This window comes from Podarcis erhardii (assembly GCF_964252035.2).
Source record: "Podarcis erhardii genome assembly, chromosome: 7".
Lineage (NCBI taxonomy): Eukaryota > Metazoa > Chordata > Lepidosauria > Squamata > Lacertidae > Podarcis > Podarcis erhardii.
In genome coordinates this window covers 21,384,199-21,400,130 of record NC_138511.1, presented here as the reverse complement: position 1 = coordinate 21,400,130, position 15,932 = coordinate 21,384,199, and the positions used below count along the sequence as shown (strand labels likewise).

General features: G+C 47.0%; 3 protein-coding genes across 4 annotated transcripts in view; 1 reads left to right on the top strand and 2 right to left on the bottom strand.

Annotated features, from left to right (window-relative positions):
• Positions 1–131: 131 nt before the first annotated feature.
• Positions 132–4,159, bottom strand: CPTP (ceramide-1-phosphate transfer protein). Of its 2 annotated transcripts, none has more exons than XM_081871357.1 (3): positions 3,999–4,159; positions 1,869–1,999; positions 132–1,075 (listed from the first exon to the last, which is right to left on the bottom strand). In XM_081871357.1, the coding sequence occupies exons 1-3, from the start codon at positions 4,101–4,103 to the stop codon at positions 553–555; spliced, it is 759 nt and encodes a 252-aa protein (XP_081727483.1). In that variant the 5' UTR covers positions 4,104–4,159; the 3' UTR covers positions 132–552. The 2 variants fall into 2 exon arrangements, with proteins under 2 accessions (XP_081727483.1, XP_081727484.1); XM_081871358.1 differs by lacking the exon at positions 3,999–4,159 and adding an exon at positions 3,840–3,992.
• Positions 4,160–5,875: 1,716 nt separating this feature from the next.
• Positions 5,876–15,932, top strand: part of INTS11 (integrator complex subunit 11) — an 18,591-nt gene continuing 8,534 nt past the window's right edge. The window contains exons 1-9 of the mRNA XM_081871530.1: positions 5,876–6,029; positions 6,981–7,078; positions 9,531–9,604; positions 10,386–10,614; positions 12,614–12,712; positions 12,814–12,848; positions 13,459–13,597; positions 13,946–14,010; positions 15,199–15,418. Of these exons, the coding sequence (XP_081727656.1) occupies positions 6,002–6,029; positions 6,981–7,078; positions 9,531–9,604; positions 10,386–10,614; positions 12,614–12,712; positions 12,814–12,848; positions 13,459–13,597; positions 13,946–14,010; positions 15,199–15,418 (987 nt within the window). The 5' untranslated portion in view covers positions 5,876–6,001. The remainder of the gene's footprint in view (positions 6,030–6,980; positions 7,079–9,530; positions 9,605–10,385; positions 10,615–12,613; positions 12,713–12,813; positions 12,849–13,458; positions 13,598–13,945; positions 14,011–15,198; positions 15,419–15,932) is intronic.
• PUSL1 (pseudouridine synthase like 1) overlaps positions 13,677–15,932 on the bottom strand; it is a 73,951-nt gene continuing 71,695 nt past the window's right edge. The window contains exon 9 of the mRNA XM_081871317.1: positions 13,677–13,695. The gene's annotated coding sequence lies outside the window, so the exon portion shown is untranslated. The remainder of the gene's footprint in view (positions 13,696–15,932) is intronic.

Below are 15,932 nucleotides of genomic sequence, written 5' to 3'. Positions count from 1 at the left end.
ACTCCGACTGTAAGGAGCAGCATTCACTACTGCAAAGGAGAGATGGAGGATGGTCTCTATTTGGAAGAGGCATTCATTGACTCCTGAGACTGGGGAATGCCTCTTCTTAGGTCAGGGATTTTTTGGGGGAAGGGGAGGGACTCCAAATCCCATCAGCCCCAGCTAGCATGGCCAGCCATCAGGGATGATGGGAGTTGTAGTTCAAGCAGGTTCTTGGACTCCGACTCCCATGAGCCCCAGCCCAGTGGTTGGGAGTTGGAGCCCAATAATATCTGAAAGGCTGTAGGGTCCCCACTGCAGTCAAAGAGGAACTGGGGCCAGTTCTGTTTCTCCGGAAATCTGGCTGATTGAACCCAGAATAGGGATGGTTTGAAGGCTCAAATGATTCCAGCAATAAGAAACCTGATTTATAGGAGAGAGCTGAGAAGCAGAGAGCTAGATCTTGGTGCCAGCAAGCAGGCCTGGAAATGGATAGGCATGAGATGTACGATCGATGCTTGCTTTTTCGTCTGTGGCATTCAGAGAAACGCTTGATTGTGGGGATCCGCTCTGCTACGGGAGGTCCAGGAGTTTGTGCTGGCTGTAAAGTTCCTGTGTGATATCGTAGAGCTTCTTGATGTGGGGCAAAGCTTCTCCCAGCATCTCCACTGCCTCCTCGTTGCTGCCCACCTTCATGTTCTCAAAGAAAGCTTCCCGGTTGGGCAGAGTGCAGAAGGCAATGGTGGTCGCCTTGCGGACAATCCAAGGGTGGTAATTGGCCAGAGAGGCATTGTACGAATCTGTGCACACCACCGATGTCCTGCAGCCTGCGCCACCGGTCCGCAGGCCCTCCAGGAAGAGCTGCAGCCATAGGAGGGCCCGGTGGAGGCGCAGGATCGTCCGGCAGCCTGATACAGGGCGTTCGGTGTTCTTCTTCATGTCTACCAGGTTGTTTGCCATCTCGTAGCTCACCATGGATTGAAGGGTTCTGTACCTCTCCTTATGGGGGCCGCTTCGGAATTCCTCCATGATTTGGATTTTGGCCACCGCGTCTTTGGAAACGAAGGTGAAGATCGTGCCCATGGTGTTCAGAAACCTGATTTCCAAAACAGAACCCTGTGGTTACAAGGAGCCTTCAAGGTGGGAAACCTTGAAGGCAGCCCTCCTGGCCTCTCTGTCTGGCCCTCTCCCCAGCCCACACCCCCTCAATGGCCCTACTCTTCATAAACCAGCTGGAATGTGTCCCTTGAGCACTGCTAATGCTCTTGCACGCCTGGAAGGAGGATAGAGAGGGCGTGTATAGACTAGCCTGCTGCCGAAAGGTAAAATATGCATTAGAAGCTCCACTCGATGTTGCCTCTGGCCCTGCCCACTGCTGAGATGTGGCCGTGGAGTTGAAAAAAGGTCCCCACCCTTGGTTTAGAGGTGCAACCCAACAGAATGAATGACAGAAGTTTCCACCTAGATCCATGCGGGCCGGTCTCAACAAGAAACAGTTTACAGTCAGAGGGCAGGCTTCAACAGTTTCGCTTGTGACAAGCAGCCAGCCTTCCCTGCAACTCTTCAGGGACAAGGACTGTCTGCTGATGGTCTCCCACTCGCTTTTCCTGTTCCTTGTGGGTGGAAGAGGGAACGTTGAATGCCATGCCATGAGGACACTTGCAGAGAAGTGGCAGGAGCGGGGCCAGGGACCCCATTTTTTGCCTCGTTCAATAACAAAGGAAAATAGGGACGTGCCTTATAATGAGTCGTCGTGTTGGCCCATGTAGGTCAGTGTGGTCTACACTGACTGCCAGAGGCGCTTTAGGCATCTGAGCAGCCACAGGTTCCCAACTCCCGATGTGGAGCGAGATCTAAGCTTGGTTCCCTAACTAGGTGGGCAGCCTTACCTGACAAGCCCTTTCCAGCCTGCTAAGTAAGGGTCCGTTAGGATTTCCGACTTCTCGTCAATACAGGACTTGAAAGTGGCCAGCACTTCCCTCAGGTTGTGTCCATCATCCCCGTAGGCCATGGCGAAGCTCTGGAACAGACAGCAAGAGTCAACAGCTGCTTGGTGGATAAACCATAAATGAGCCCAGGAACATCGGGAGCTGCCTTATCCCTGGCCAGATCGTTACGCAAGAAGAGCCCTGCTGGATCAGGCCAGTAGTATCAAGTCGTATGCAAATAATAAGCAAGATCAATCGGGTTTGTGGGATGGAGGGACGGAACGTGTTTCACTGGGAGGGGCCCTGTTTGTGGGCCCCTCAAGCGATACACGTTTGGCTCCTTTCATTATAGGCTTTTAAACATGCTTTGGTAACTCTTGTTTTGACCCGGTTTTACAAGGTGCCTGACATGTTTAACCTGTTGCGGTCTCCGTTTTCATTCCCCCCCCCCCCCCGGCATTAGCCAGCCAGTAGCACGTATTAGACTGCCTGTAAATAGAGAGCTATGATTGTAGGTATACTGAAGTAGATGTTGTTTAAATTATGAGCGTGAACTATCTTGCCCTGAAAGTCAGTGTAGAAATATTGGGTTGACTCACGGTAGTCTCACTGAAATTACTTATTCATTTATTTTATGAGGTTTTTACACTGTTTGTGTAAAAAACAAAATCAAAAACCCTCAAAATGGTTTACAAAAAAGGTAAAACAATAAAATTATCAATAAGAAAAATAAGACAATAATGGACCTAACTTTCACTATTCCATTTCAGTGGCTCTATTCTAAACAGGACTAAGAAATCCTAATCTGGGTGTTACTCCCATTGACCTTAATGGGGCTTACTTCTGAACAGATGTGAGCAGTGTTGCTTGGTAAGCAAACAAAACTGAAAAACAAAACTATGCAACCTCCTCTGTCTGGGTTTTGATACTTTTTTTAAAAAAAACTTTCCCTCCTATCCCCCAACTGCTCTAAGTACCAGTTGAGTAGATCCTTTGAAGCTGACATAACTTAGGTACATCAGTTTCAGTGCATATACAGTGGTACCTCTAGATACGAACGCATCTAGAGGTAAACGTAACTAGTGATGACATGTCTGCGCACACATGTGTCGCTTTTCGCCGCTTCTGCGCATGACGTCATTTAGAGCATCTGTGCATGCGGCGAAACCTGGAAGTAACGCGCTCCGTTACTTCCGGGTTGCCGCGGAGCGCAACTCGAAGCGTCTTCAACCCGAAGCGTCTTCAACCCAAGATATGACTGTACTCGAATATAATTGGATACAACCCAATACTACTATTTTTTTAAAAAAAAATAATTGCCCATCTGTTTTTACAGTTGTGCTTAGGTTTTAATTTTTGGATGGGATTCCTGGTTTGGACCGATAACAGTTTTAACAACTGTGTCTCGCAATTTTAGGAGAATGATTCCTCCTTCGACACGCACCTCAATATGTTTAAGTCCTATGTATGTTGCCTTGACAGGATGTTCCTGTTTTGAAAGGCAGCCTCGAAGTCCATTTTTTAAAAACCATATATTTAATTTACAGATCACTTCCTTGAAGTGATTTCACAACAGAAACATCAGCAACTAGAAGATATATAAAATAGTTTTGTTGTAAAAACTTTTTTTAAAAAAAAATTCAAATGATTAATACACACACACTCTCACACACATATGTATCTAATGCTAGCCCTACCCAGAGTAGACCCATAAATGGACTTGACTAAGGTAAGATTCATTCATTTCAATGGGTGGATGGCCTCGCATTCATTAACTGCAGTGGGCCTGCTCTTGAGTAGGACAAGCACTGGACGCAACTGAATGGGTCTACTCTTGAGTGTAAGTTATTTGGGATACAACCCCGGCAATAGAAGTAATTTAACATTTCACTGATCTATAAAATAATAAAAATAATAAAATCTCAGGGGTACAGGGCTGGGAGCCGCAGGTGCGCTGGGTTCCTCTTTCTTCTGCCCCATCGACCTCCTTTTTCCAAGCCTCTGCCCCATATCAGCCCTCCATGGGAAGAGGAAGGGCCTCTCCCTTAGGGGGATCTCTTCTCCCCCTCCCCAGCAACCAGACTGACTTACCTTAGCGACCGCTTCCTTCTTTCCAACTTCAGCGCAGCCAATGAAAGCCCGCCTCCTGCTCACCTGTCTCCGCCTGCCTCCTCTCCTCGACCAATCGCCTGCCATCCCTAGGTTCCGCAGAGGCGAGAGTTCCCAAGCCGCGCCAGCCAATAGAAGCGCGGAAGCTAGTTCTGGAACCTACGCTTCCGTAACATTCAGGCGCGCAGGGACGGAGGTATACGTTCCGCGTGGTCCAGCCAAGGCGCATGCGCGCCAGTCCCAGGCGCGACCCAAGTCCGTGCGTTCCGTAGAGTTAAAAAAAAGTATAGAGTCGCAGGCTCTCGGCGCTCGTCTGTGAACTTTAACACGGACCCAAAACTTCTGACCTAACGTTTCATGCGCTAGCCTGTAACCCCTTAAATGAGGTTAAGGGCTCTTCTGAGGGGGGACATTCACGTCCAACTCTATGAGACTATGTACTTTCTACCTCGGAAGTTGACTGTTGACTGCGTCACTCTGCACTTTTTGGTTAAAAAAAAAAAAGTCTATATGCCAGCTTGGCGCAGGTTGAAGGCAGCTGAGTGCGACCGCCTTGCGCATGCGCCCCTCGCCCCAGGGCTGCGTCGGCGTTTGTAGGCGCGACCGGCCAGGTGAGTTTGCAAAGAAAGTGGCGGCAAGCGGGGGTGGAGGGTGGGGGGACGACTCCTGTTGCCATGGAGACAGGGAAACCGGGGTCGGGGTGTTCGGGGGGGGGGTGCAGAAACGCCACGCGGAAGAAGCGCGTTCCTGCGTGAGAAGAGGAGGCGGGTCGCTGGCCCTCCGCCTGGCCTCCCCTTCGGGGTCGTTGTGAGGAGAAGCTGGGCAGGCCCATGGAGGCCACCTGGAGCTCCTCGAAGGAAGCGGGTACACGGGGAACGAGCAAGCAGGACTAAAACAGAACTAGGCATGCGCGGGGTTGTGGAGGGGGGAAAGGTGCTTTATTAAAAATAGCAAGTGGAAGCTCGAGCGTGGCACAATTGGAAATCATCTCCAAAGGTGGCTTGTGACGGTCAGGGCCGGATTTAGGTTTGATGAGGCCCTAAGCTACAGAAGGTAATGCTGCCCTTTATATGTTCAGCTGTCCTTTGTCAGCAACAAATTGCCACTTTTTTTGTGTTGAATATATGCTATATGGTAATTTATAGACCTAATAGGTATTTGCACATAACAAAATATGTATTTTTTTGGAAATGTACATCCAGTTGTTGTTCCCCTTTAAATTTTTTGGGGGCCCCCAAGAGAGTGGGGCCCTAAGCTATAGCTTGTTTAGCTTATATGTAAATCAGGCACTGGTTACAGTTTATGGTGCTTAACAAAAGCCTTCCAGTGTTTTCGGAGTGCTGTACCCATGCATACCCCTGAAGTTGATAAGGGCACCTGCTTTCCATGCGGAAGGTCCCAAGTTCAGCTTTTATTCTGTGAACTGCCCCGAGATCTTTGGGCAAAGGGCGGTATGCAAATTTAATAAACGTATAAAAATAAATGAGATCCCCAGCACCTCCAGGTAGAATCTCCTGGCTGAAACCCTATGTGGGGCTAATGAGGGCCTGAAACACATGAAAGGGCATGAACGGAGGGTTGATATCTCAGTTAGTAGAGCATAACTCTTAAACCGAGGGTCATAGGTGCAAATCCCATGTTGGGAGAAAGATGGCGCTGGACTAGATGACCTTTGTGACCCTTTCCAACGCTATGATTCTATGGTTCTGTAATCTGGAGGGAGCCAGGTTGGTAAAGCCCTGGCATAGAGCATTGGTCTTTAGCAGGTGGGCCAGGACCCAATGCCAGGTAATGGCTTGGTCTGAGGTGAGTTATAGCAGCAGCACTGCCACTGTATAAATTTCTTTGTTATCCTTCAGGACATCTTGAATTAATCTTCTGCATATGATTCTGAAGCTGTGACACCATTGGGGAACACTTATGGGATCTCTGAAACCGCTCCCATTGCAGCTGGACTTTGGAGGTTTAACCCGAGCTGTTTAAAGATGCCTGAAATAAAAGTCACTCCCTTGGGTGAGTAACAAAAATGTTGGCGCTTGTTTTTTCCAAGAGGAAAGAGAAAAGAAAAATGGAGGGGTGCGTTCTTGGAGTTTAGGGTCCTCAGTCTGCCCAAGTTGAGGCACTGAGCTCCACTCACAGTGATTCTAGGTGGTATAGATCAGGCATGGGGAATGTGGGTCCTTTCACTTTTCATCACATAAGTGTAAATTTTCTAAAGAGTTCCGTTTCTGAACTACAGATTGCTGAGTGGCAATCAACAAATACGAAAAGGATCTAGGGGTCGTAGTAGACCACAAGCTTAACATGTGATGCAGCAGCAAAAAAGCTAGTGCTACTCTAGGCTGCCTCAGCAGAAGTGTTGTGTCCTGATCAGGTATAGGCAAACTTGGCCCTCCAGATGTTTTGGGACTACAACTCCTATCATCCCTCGCTAAGAGGACCAGTGGTCAGGGATGGTGGGAATTGTAGTCCCAAAACATCTGGATGGCTGAGTTTGCCTATGCTGGGTCCTGATCAAAGGAAGTAATAGTACCAGTCTATACTCTATGGTGCCTTGGTCAGCCTACACCTGAAGTATTGTGCCCAGTTCTGGGCACCACAATTTAAGAAGGATATTCACAAGCTGTAATGTGTGCAGATGAGGGCATTGGGTATGTTTAGCCTGGTAAGGAAGAGACTGGAGAGATATAACCATCTTCAAATATCTCAAGGGATGTCACACGGAGGCTGTAGCGAGCTTGTTTTTCCTGCTCTGGAGGCCAGGACCCAAAACAATGGCTTCAAGTTACAAGAAAGGAGATTCAGACTTATTTGAACAAAGTTATTGGTGGATCTGAGCCCCAGAAGTCCTACATAGGTGGACATGGCCACCAAAGATATGCTATGTGACCTTGCAGAAATGCAGCACCTTTGTTAAGACTGAAGGCCATTCAACTCACATCTTTTTCTGTTTTGCCTTTTCAGGAGCTGGCCAAGATGTGGGCCGGAGCTGCATCCTCGTGTCCATTGCAGGGAAAAACGTCATGTTGGATTGTGGGATGCACATGGGCTATAATGACGATGTAAGTGTGATGGGCAGGCCTTGGCCTAGGTGGCCGTTCCAGATTTGACTTGGCATTGCTCCAAAGTGTGCATGGAGGGTTTAGCTTAGAGTGTGGGAAAGTTGTAGAGCAGGAGTGGTCAGATGTTGCCCTCCAGGCCTCACCCCTCACTGGTCCTGCTTCACACTCTACTTGAGTGTTTTTCCATGGGTAGAACCTGCCCTTGAACTCTTGCTTGCCTGGATGGTAGATAGAGGGGGTCATGTCAGTGTGTGCAGAAAGTAGCCTACGGAAGCAAGGAAAAACATATGCATACATAATTTTATTTGCATGCCACCTATCCAGCATTCAAACCATGCTCCAGGCCCCTTCCAACATGGGAAAAAATACATAACTACAGTAGAACAGACCCAAAGTACAGTGGTACCTCAGGTTACATACGCTTCAGGTTACAGATTCCGCTAACCCAGAAATAGTGCTTCAGGTTAAGAACTTCTCTTCAGGATGAGAACAGAAATCGTGCTCTGGCGGCGCGGCAGCAAAAGGAGGCCCCATTAGCTAAAGTGGTGCTTCAGGTTAAGAACAGTTCCAGGTTAAGTACGGACCTCCGGAACGAATTAAGTACTTAACCTGAGGTACCACTGTAATTCTAAATAATAAATAAGGCATTAAAAAAAAATACACAACCAAAGTCAACAATTTCCACTAAAATCTAAAATAAGGATACAACCCCCCCCCAAAAAAAAACCCCGCCAACAACACCCAGCAGCAACACTCCTCCCACAAAACTCCCTAAACTGGAGTCAACCAGGGCCCCACTGTCCCTTGCCAGGTGGAAAAAAACCTGCAGGACAGGGAGCAGGTATTCCAGGACTCACAGCCAAATAATATAGTTTGTCGCTGTGCCCCCTTTTGCCTCTGGCACCCGCCCACCCCTGGCATGTAGCCCTTGCACGGTTGCCCAGAAGGGAATGGGGTCCTTGGACTGAAAAGGGCTCTTAGCCCTGCTATAGAGAGAGGTGTGAGCAGCACTCCGTAGTCAAAGCAGGATAGCTCCCTGGAGATTACTGTTGTGTTTTGGTCTGTACACTCCACTTGGTGACTTCAGGGAGACCGCCCCCCCTTAACTTGGAAGGGGTGGCGCATGCAAGCAAAGAATTCTCCCTTGCAGCCCCAGACCTTATTGGGCAAAAACAAACAGTGGGAAGTGGAACTTTGCTGAATGTTACATGGAAGAACACTTGCTTTGCCTGCAGAAGGTTGCAGATTTGAATCCCTGTCCCCTGGTTTGTTTGTGTTTGTATTTGTTTGTTTTTAGGATCGGGTAATAGGCAATATAAAATGTTTTAGGTGCTGTACAGAGGTGATTCATTTATTTCACAAAACTTAAATGATTCTTACCAGAGCAAAATGCTTCTAAGTGGTTTAAAGCAGACACACAATTGAAGCACAAGGCAGTCCATGCCTGTAAGCTCACAACCTGATATCGACAATAGAAAATAAGAGGAAGAGGAAGGAAGTCAAATAGTCAATTAAATCATCCCCTAGCAGCCCAAGGCCACAGCTGGAAAAAACATCAACAAGAAACCATCTCAGCTGAAAGCAGCTTGGAATAAAATGGCTTCTAAAGTGTGTTTTTGAAAGCCAGAACTGAGTAGGGCCAACTCTATATCCCTAGGAAGGGAGTTAACACACTTTGGGAGCCGCCGCTGAAAAAGCCCTGCCTCTTCTGCTCACAAATATAGAATCAGAGAATTGGAAGGGACCCTGAGGGTCATGTAGTCCAACCTCCTTCTGTTTGCTTTTATATTGTACGTTTCTTTGTTTTTATATTGCAAATTGCCCTTTGGTCTTCAGATGAAGGGTGGTATAGAAATTTAATAAATAATAATAGTGATAAATCCTGCAGTGGAGGAATATAATTGATCCTAGAGTTTATTGGCTGCGGGTGGCACTGTGGGTTAAACCACAGAGCCTAGGACTTGCCGACCAGAAGGTCGGCGGTTCGAATCCGTGTGATGGGGTGAGTTCCCGTTGCTCGGTCCCTGCTCCTGCCAACCTAGCAGTTTGAAAGCATGTCAAAGTGCAAGTAGATAAATAGGTACCGCTCTGGCGGGAAGGTAAACGGCATTTCCGTGCGCTGCTCTGGTTCGCCAGAAGCGGCTTAGTCATGCTGGCCACATGACCCGGAAGCTGTACGCCGGCTCCCTCGGCCAATAAAGCGAGATGAGCGCCGCAACCCCAGAGTAGGTCACGACTGGACCTGATGGTCAGGGGTCCCTTTACCTTTTTAAGAATGAACGAATGATCTTGGAACTTTCAAGGAGGGCCTCCAAAATTGATCTTGAAGTCTGGGTGGGTTCTGAAGAAGCGGAAATCTTTGGGTGTTCTGTGCACACATGGGCACTTCCTGGGCATGCCAGCTAGTGTAAGCCCCACCATTACGGAACACCAAAACTCTTGTGTTTTGCAGAGGCGATTTCCTGACTTCTCCTACATCACTCAGAATGGAAGGCTGACTGACTTCCTTGACTGTGTCATCATCAGGTGGGTACCACCTTTGTTTTGTCTAGTGACATGTACACTGTTAACTTGCTTTGTGCTGCAACATGCAAAGCTGTTTCAGGGCATCATGATTCACCTGTTACCTGATGAGTTATGAGTATCTATCCTATCAAGCTGCACAATTTGAAGTTGCAGTGACGGGAATCCTGAGCAAGGGTTTTGAACCAACTCTCCATGGTTTGTAAAGGTTGTTACCTTGAGCAAGCTAAAATTAAAAGCAGATATATATGAATGAATTCAAAATAAGCATTTATGATCTTAAGGAGTTGCTGGGAGTGGAATAGGTCCTGATTAGTTTTAGGCATTTGGGGGGGGGGGAGGGGGTTTCACGTCAACGGGTAAATTAGGCACCTAATAATGTAGTAAGTTAAATGTAACTTTTAAGACACATACAAGTAGTTGTACAGTGGTACCTCGGGTTACAGACACTTCAGGTTACAGACGCTTCAAGTTACAGATTCCGCTAACCCAGAAATAGTACCTCAGGTTAAGAACTTTGCTTCAGGACGAGAACTGAAATTGCGCTGGTGGTGTGGTAGCAGCGGGAGGCCCCATTAGCTAAAGTGGTGCTTCAGGTTAAGAACAGTTTCAGGTTAAGAACGGACCTCCAAAACGAATTAAGTTCTTAACCCGAGGTACCACTGTATATGAAGTTCAGGTTTTTTAAAAAAAAGTTTTGCAACTACTTCAAATAGCTGTTGAGGCCCATGCTCGCTTAGTGGGGATCAAAAGCCACCTTGAATTTTGCCCTGTCTCTTTGCAGCCACTTCCATTTGGACCACTGTGGGGCCCTTCCGTACTTCAGCGAGATGGTTGGCTACGATGGGCCCATTTACATGACCCACCCAACGAAGGCCATCTGCCCCATCCTCCTTGAGGACTTCCGGAAAATCACCGTGGACAAGAAAGGGGAGACCAACTTCTTCACCTCCCAGATGATCAAAGATTGCATGAAGAAAGTAGTGGCTGTCCATCTTCATCAGACAGTGCAGGTAGGGGGAGCCAGCCTTGGGAGAAGGGGACTCATGCCTGGTTATTATAATTGTATTATTAATCCTTCCTTCCAGTAGCACCTTAAAGACCAACTAAGTTAGTTCTAGGTATGAGCTTTCGTGTGCATGCACACTTCTTCAGATACACTGAAACAGAAATCTGAAGAAGTGTGCATGCACACGAAAGCTCATACCTAGAACTAACTCAGTTGGTCTTTAAGGTGCTACTGGAAGGAATTTTTTTATTTTGTTTTGACTATGGCAGACCAACACGGCTACCTATCTGTAACTGTTATTAATCCTTATTATTCTCATTAATTACCTGCCCTTCACTCTAAGGTCTCAGTAGTGGGCACAACAATTAAACCACAATATCAAAAGTCGTTTAAAACAACTTACAGTCACTGAAGTAAGGTTAGTCCTAAAAATAGGTCATCAGGGTAAAGGGGCACCATCAGCATTTGCAAGGAAGGTGCCAGGCACACTCCTCTGCGTGGAGGGAGTTCTACAGCCAGGGGGCCACCACAGAGAATGTCCTTTCCTGCCCCCCCCCCCAAGCTTCAGTTACTTCAGGCATTTTGTTAGAAAGTTGTGCAGTTAAAAGGTATCTGGAAAGCTAGTCAGGCTTGTCTTTTAAAAATGTGTTCCAAAGTAGAGAGATTGCTTGCTGTTGCATTATAGAATTAACACTTTGAAAGAATTATTGTTTGTACTTCATCTCATGAACATGAGAAGGGAAGTTTTTAATGACTGATGCGTTAATGTGTTTTTAATCTTTTGTTGGAAGCTGCCCGGTGGCTGGGGAAACCCAGCCAGATGGGTGGGGTAGAAATAATGATGATGATGATGATGATGATGATGATGATGATAAGAAGTTTGTTTGAAGTCTTGTTTATTCTGTTATATTTTACTCCAAGAAGACCCCTTTATCCTAAATAGAACCCAATAAGGCAGACACCTATGTACAAAATAATTTTGTGATCCCATTGAGATCCCGAGATGAAATTTTGCAGATAGATCTTACATATTTTTTGAATAATTTTAATCACTTTTTAAAATTTAAAATTTTGTAACAAATTTAAAATTTAAAGTAAGTCCATCTTGTGACCTATCATATTAAAGCCCCTGAAGTTCCGAAGAGATTAATGTTTTTAGTTTTGACGTATTTCGATGCTGGGCTGGGCTGACCTTCTAAGGTTTGTGTGTGGTCCAACAAGGCCAAAATTGTTAATTATTTTGAAATTTCAAACCCTCATAACTCAAAAACAGGATGACATAAAAAGCTAAAATTTTAGATTTAAACTTAGTTTTGCTCATTCAATAAGTGTACAAAATATTAAGAAAATTGGATGGCATGAGGTAAAAAAGTTGGATTGCTTGATATGTAGAATGACTCCATCGTAAAAATGATACTAAATGAAAATGAGCTGCTGAAAAATTAAACAGCTGTGTGGGCCTGTCGGCATGAAAAGGTCTTTGAGACAAGCCTGAAAATCTAGTGAGAGTGCCAGCTGCATCTCTGTTGGAAGAGCATTCTGCAGTATGGGACCAGTAACACTAAACATCTGAGTTCTAGTTGAGGCAAGGGGGCCGACTATAACCATGTTCTTCTGAGTGATCAAGCTAAGATGTAAGAACTCAGGTGGTTCCTTAAAGTATCCTGGGCCCATACTGCTCAGGGCTTTGCATATCATTACAAGATCTTTGTCGCCTATGGGCAGCCAGTGCTGATGTCTTAACAGAAGTGTCCCCTGCTGTGAACCACCTTCCTCCACTGCATTCTGCACCCATGGCAGCTTGTCATTTTACATAGGAAGGAATGCATTGTTTCCCCTGGCTCAGCATTGCCTGCACTGGCTGGCAGCGACTCTCAAAGGATTTCAGGCAGGATTGTCTCCTAGTCCTATCAGGAAATTCTGTCGATTGAACCCAGGATCTTTTGCAGGCAAAGCAGACGTTTTACTGTTATGCCACAACGCTTGCCCTTTTTTTTATGCAGGTGGATGACGAGTTGGAGATCAAGGCGTATTACGCAGGGCATGTGCTTGGGGCAGCCATGTTCCAGATTAAAGTCGGCTGCGAGTCCGTCGTTTACACTGTAAGTGCCTGGCTGAATCTACATATACTGTCTTTTCAGCTGAACGTGTTCAAGTTACTTGTGATGCACTGAAAATGTTTCCCCTCCCTTTCTCAAATTAGGGTGACTACAACATGACTCCAGACAGGCATTTAGGGTAAGTGTGGGAGAACACCAAGGCACTAAGATTCGCTCTTTCTCAAATGACATTTTATGACACTCATTCATTTCTATTTGTCCAAGTGGCCGGTGGGGAAGGCTTGGGCAACTTGATCAAAAACTAAAAATTTTGGAAAACCGTAGTCCAGTTTGTTTGTGTTTTGACCTCCAACGTTCAAAATTTGAATGCTTTAAATTTCTTGGCAGTTTTTAAGGTGTTTTTTGTTTTATAAATCAACCATAAAATATTAGAGGGTCTTAGAAGAGTTTTGAAGCTCTTCCCACATAACCTTTCCATGTTCCATGTGGTATTTGTGGCCCTCCCCATTTTATCCTTCAACAACCCTGTGAGGTAGGCTGAGAGGCAGTGACTGGCTCTAGGTCATGCCCAAAGAACTTGATGACTGAGTGGAGATTTGAACCCTGGTCTCCCAGGTCCTAGTCCAACACTCAACCACTACACCACACTGGCAAGTAAGTGGTATAAATGACTAATAACAATCAGGATCAGCAGAGCAGGATTTACAGGGGGTGGGGAGGCATTTTATTTGAGCTCTTCACCTGGTGTGTTCCTCCGTCGTGGTGATGAACCTGTGCTTTGTCCTTAGAGCTGCCTGGATCGACAAATGCCGCCCTGACCTGCTCATTTCCGAGTCCACTTACGCCACAACCATTCGAGACTCTAAGCGCTGCAGGGAGAGGGACTTCCTGAAGAAGGTCCATGAAGCCATCGAAAGAGGCGGGAAGGTAAGATTACCAGCCTGCCTATCGGCTTCTAGGCTCCTCTGAGACACCCTGGCTGAAGTTTTCCAGTTAGCAGATCGGTCATAGCAGGCAAACTTCCCCTGAAAGAGACATTTCCCAATTGTTACCATCTGTATCCTGTTTGTAATTTGTTAGCTGCTTTGTTTAGCCAGAGTGACCCAAAGCGACTTAAGAACAACCAAGTCTAAAAACATGGCTACAAGGCAGGATTTAAAGGCCTCACCCTGTTAAAGGAGCCATCCTTCAAATTCAGGTGTATCTTCCTGGGCAAGCAGGGGATAGTTTGCAGCTGCCATTTCCCAACTGAACCCTTTGTTTTCTCTCCCAAAGGTCCTTATCCCCGTATTCGCTCTCGGACGGGCTCAGGAGCTCTGCATTTTATTGGAGACTTTCTGGTAAGGAGACAAGCCTCTTTCACTCTCATTTAAAAAATGACTTGCTGCCTCGATGCCTGAGGGGCTCCTTGCTTGTTGAAGAATGAAATCTCTCCCGCCCACCCAATATCTCATTGTCATCTTTATGCTCCCTTCTGTCCTTTCCTGGGCTTGTGAGCAAGTTGCGATCCTGGCAGCAGTGCAAATTACACATCCCGATGAGCCAGGAGTGGGGAACCCTTTTCAACCCGAGGTCCACGTTCCCTTCTGGGCAGCTTTCCAGGGGCCACATGCAAGTGGTGGGCGGGGACAGAGGCAAAACGTGGGCAGAGCAACAAGTGCAAATGTTACATTTGTACTGTAGGCTTGTTTCTACACACATTCAAGCTCGGCTCACACCATCCAGGCAAGCAGGGGGCATGATCAGAATTCAAGGGCACATTCCAGCCAGGTGTTAAGGAGAACTAGTGGGGGGGGGGTGTCCTGCGGTGAGGCGGCATGGCCTGTGGAGCGTTCCAAGGGCCAGATAAGAGAGGCCTGGAGGGCCACAAACAGTCCCCAGCCTTGATGTCCTCCCCTCCCCACTGTAAGCCATAGTGATGGATTCTCATTCCTTGGAGGTTTTTAAGCAGAGCTTGGACACCCCCTGCATTGTAGGGGGTTGGCCTGGGTGACCTTTGGGAATCTCTTCTAACTCTGCAATTCTATGAATGATTTACGTGAACACAGCAATAGCTCCGTGCTAGTGAGCAAAAGCAACAAACTAGGGTGCTCGGCATTCCATCCAAACCAGGGATTGGAGTTTGTATCATACAAAGCAATTGGCCCTCTGAAACAAGTTGCGATCTCTGGTTTGGAAATAACACTAAGCCACGGTTCATAGCTATTTGCTCCTGCTCATCAGCAGGAGAGGAGCACAGCAGCAGTGGCCTGTGCATTCCTGGTAAACCATCAAACCGTAGCTTACCATAATGTGCAACCCAGTGTGGTCACAAGTGCTGTTTTCAGCTTCTTGAGAATGTCAAGTTTTCAGTTGTTGTTTTTTTAAAGCAAACCAACCTCGAATCACTATCCCTTGTCATGATGAAACTATGCTTCAAAATGAATGAGAGTTACAGGCCAAGACTTCAGAAGCCAGAGAGCTGTTTATAGAGGGTGGCTAAATGGATCTTTTTTTTTTCACCGCCACCACTGTCATTACCTCCCAAGGGAACGAATGAACTTGAAGGCTCCCATCTACTTCTCGACAGGGCTGACGGAGAAGGCCAACCACTATTACAAGCTCTTCATCACATGGACCAACCAGAAGATCCGGAAGACGTTTGTCCAGAGGAACATGTTTGAGTTCAAGCACATCAAGGCCTTTGACCGGGCCTTCGCTGACAACCCAGGGCCAATGGTACGTGTGGAGGGAGGGGCGTGTGTGTGTGTGACAGGGGGTGGGCTCGATTTAATCATTTAAGTATTTATACCGCGGCCTTCTAGTACAAATACATTGTTCAGGGCTGCTTATGACAGGGGCAGTCAACCTTTTTAATGTAGAGAACTGCATTCTCTTGGAGTAATCTTTCAGAGGCTGCAGGCAGTGGTAGGCATAATCAGAGGAAAATAGTGGGTTGGCCACTCCTTCTCTCTCACTCTCACACACAGATACATACCCTGTTCTCTCCCTCCCCCCCCCTCTCTCTCTCTGACATGCCTTTTTCTGTTTGCACCCCCTCCTTTTTATGCTGAGGTCCACAGCTTGCTCACCTGTGCCTTCCACCACCACGGTACAATTTCATGAACGATGACGTGGGCCTTCCCCTCCCCTCTCGCCCCTGCTTTTTCTTCCTGCCCCAGTGGTCTGCTAGGAAAGGGTCAGATAGCTACTTAAAGGGTCAGCAGTGCATGGCTGGAAGATGCACTTGTAGGGAGGGAACCAGGCAGGTGACGGTGGGTCA

Excerpts from the sequence above, each read along its gene's own strand:
- CPTP (XM_081871357.1), bottom strand. The coding sequence starts at position 4,103 with ATGGCAGGCGATTGGTCGAGGAGAGGAGGCAGGCGGAGACAGGTGAGC. Across the intron at positions 2,000-3,998 it reads AGAAGGAAGCGGTCGCTAAG|AGCTTCGCCATGGCCTACGG; the intron begins GTAAGTCAGTCT and ends TGTCTGTTCCAG. Across the intron at positions 1,076-1,868 it reads GGCTGGAAAGGGCTTGTCAG|GTTTCTGAACACCATGGGCA; the intron begins GTAAGGCTGCCC and ends TTTGGAAATCAG.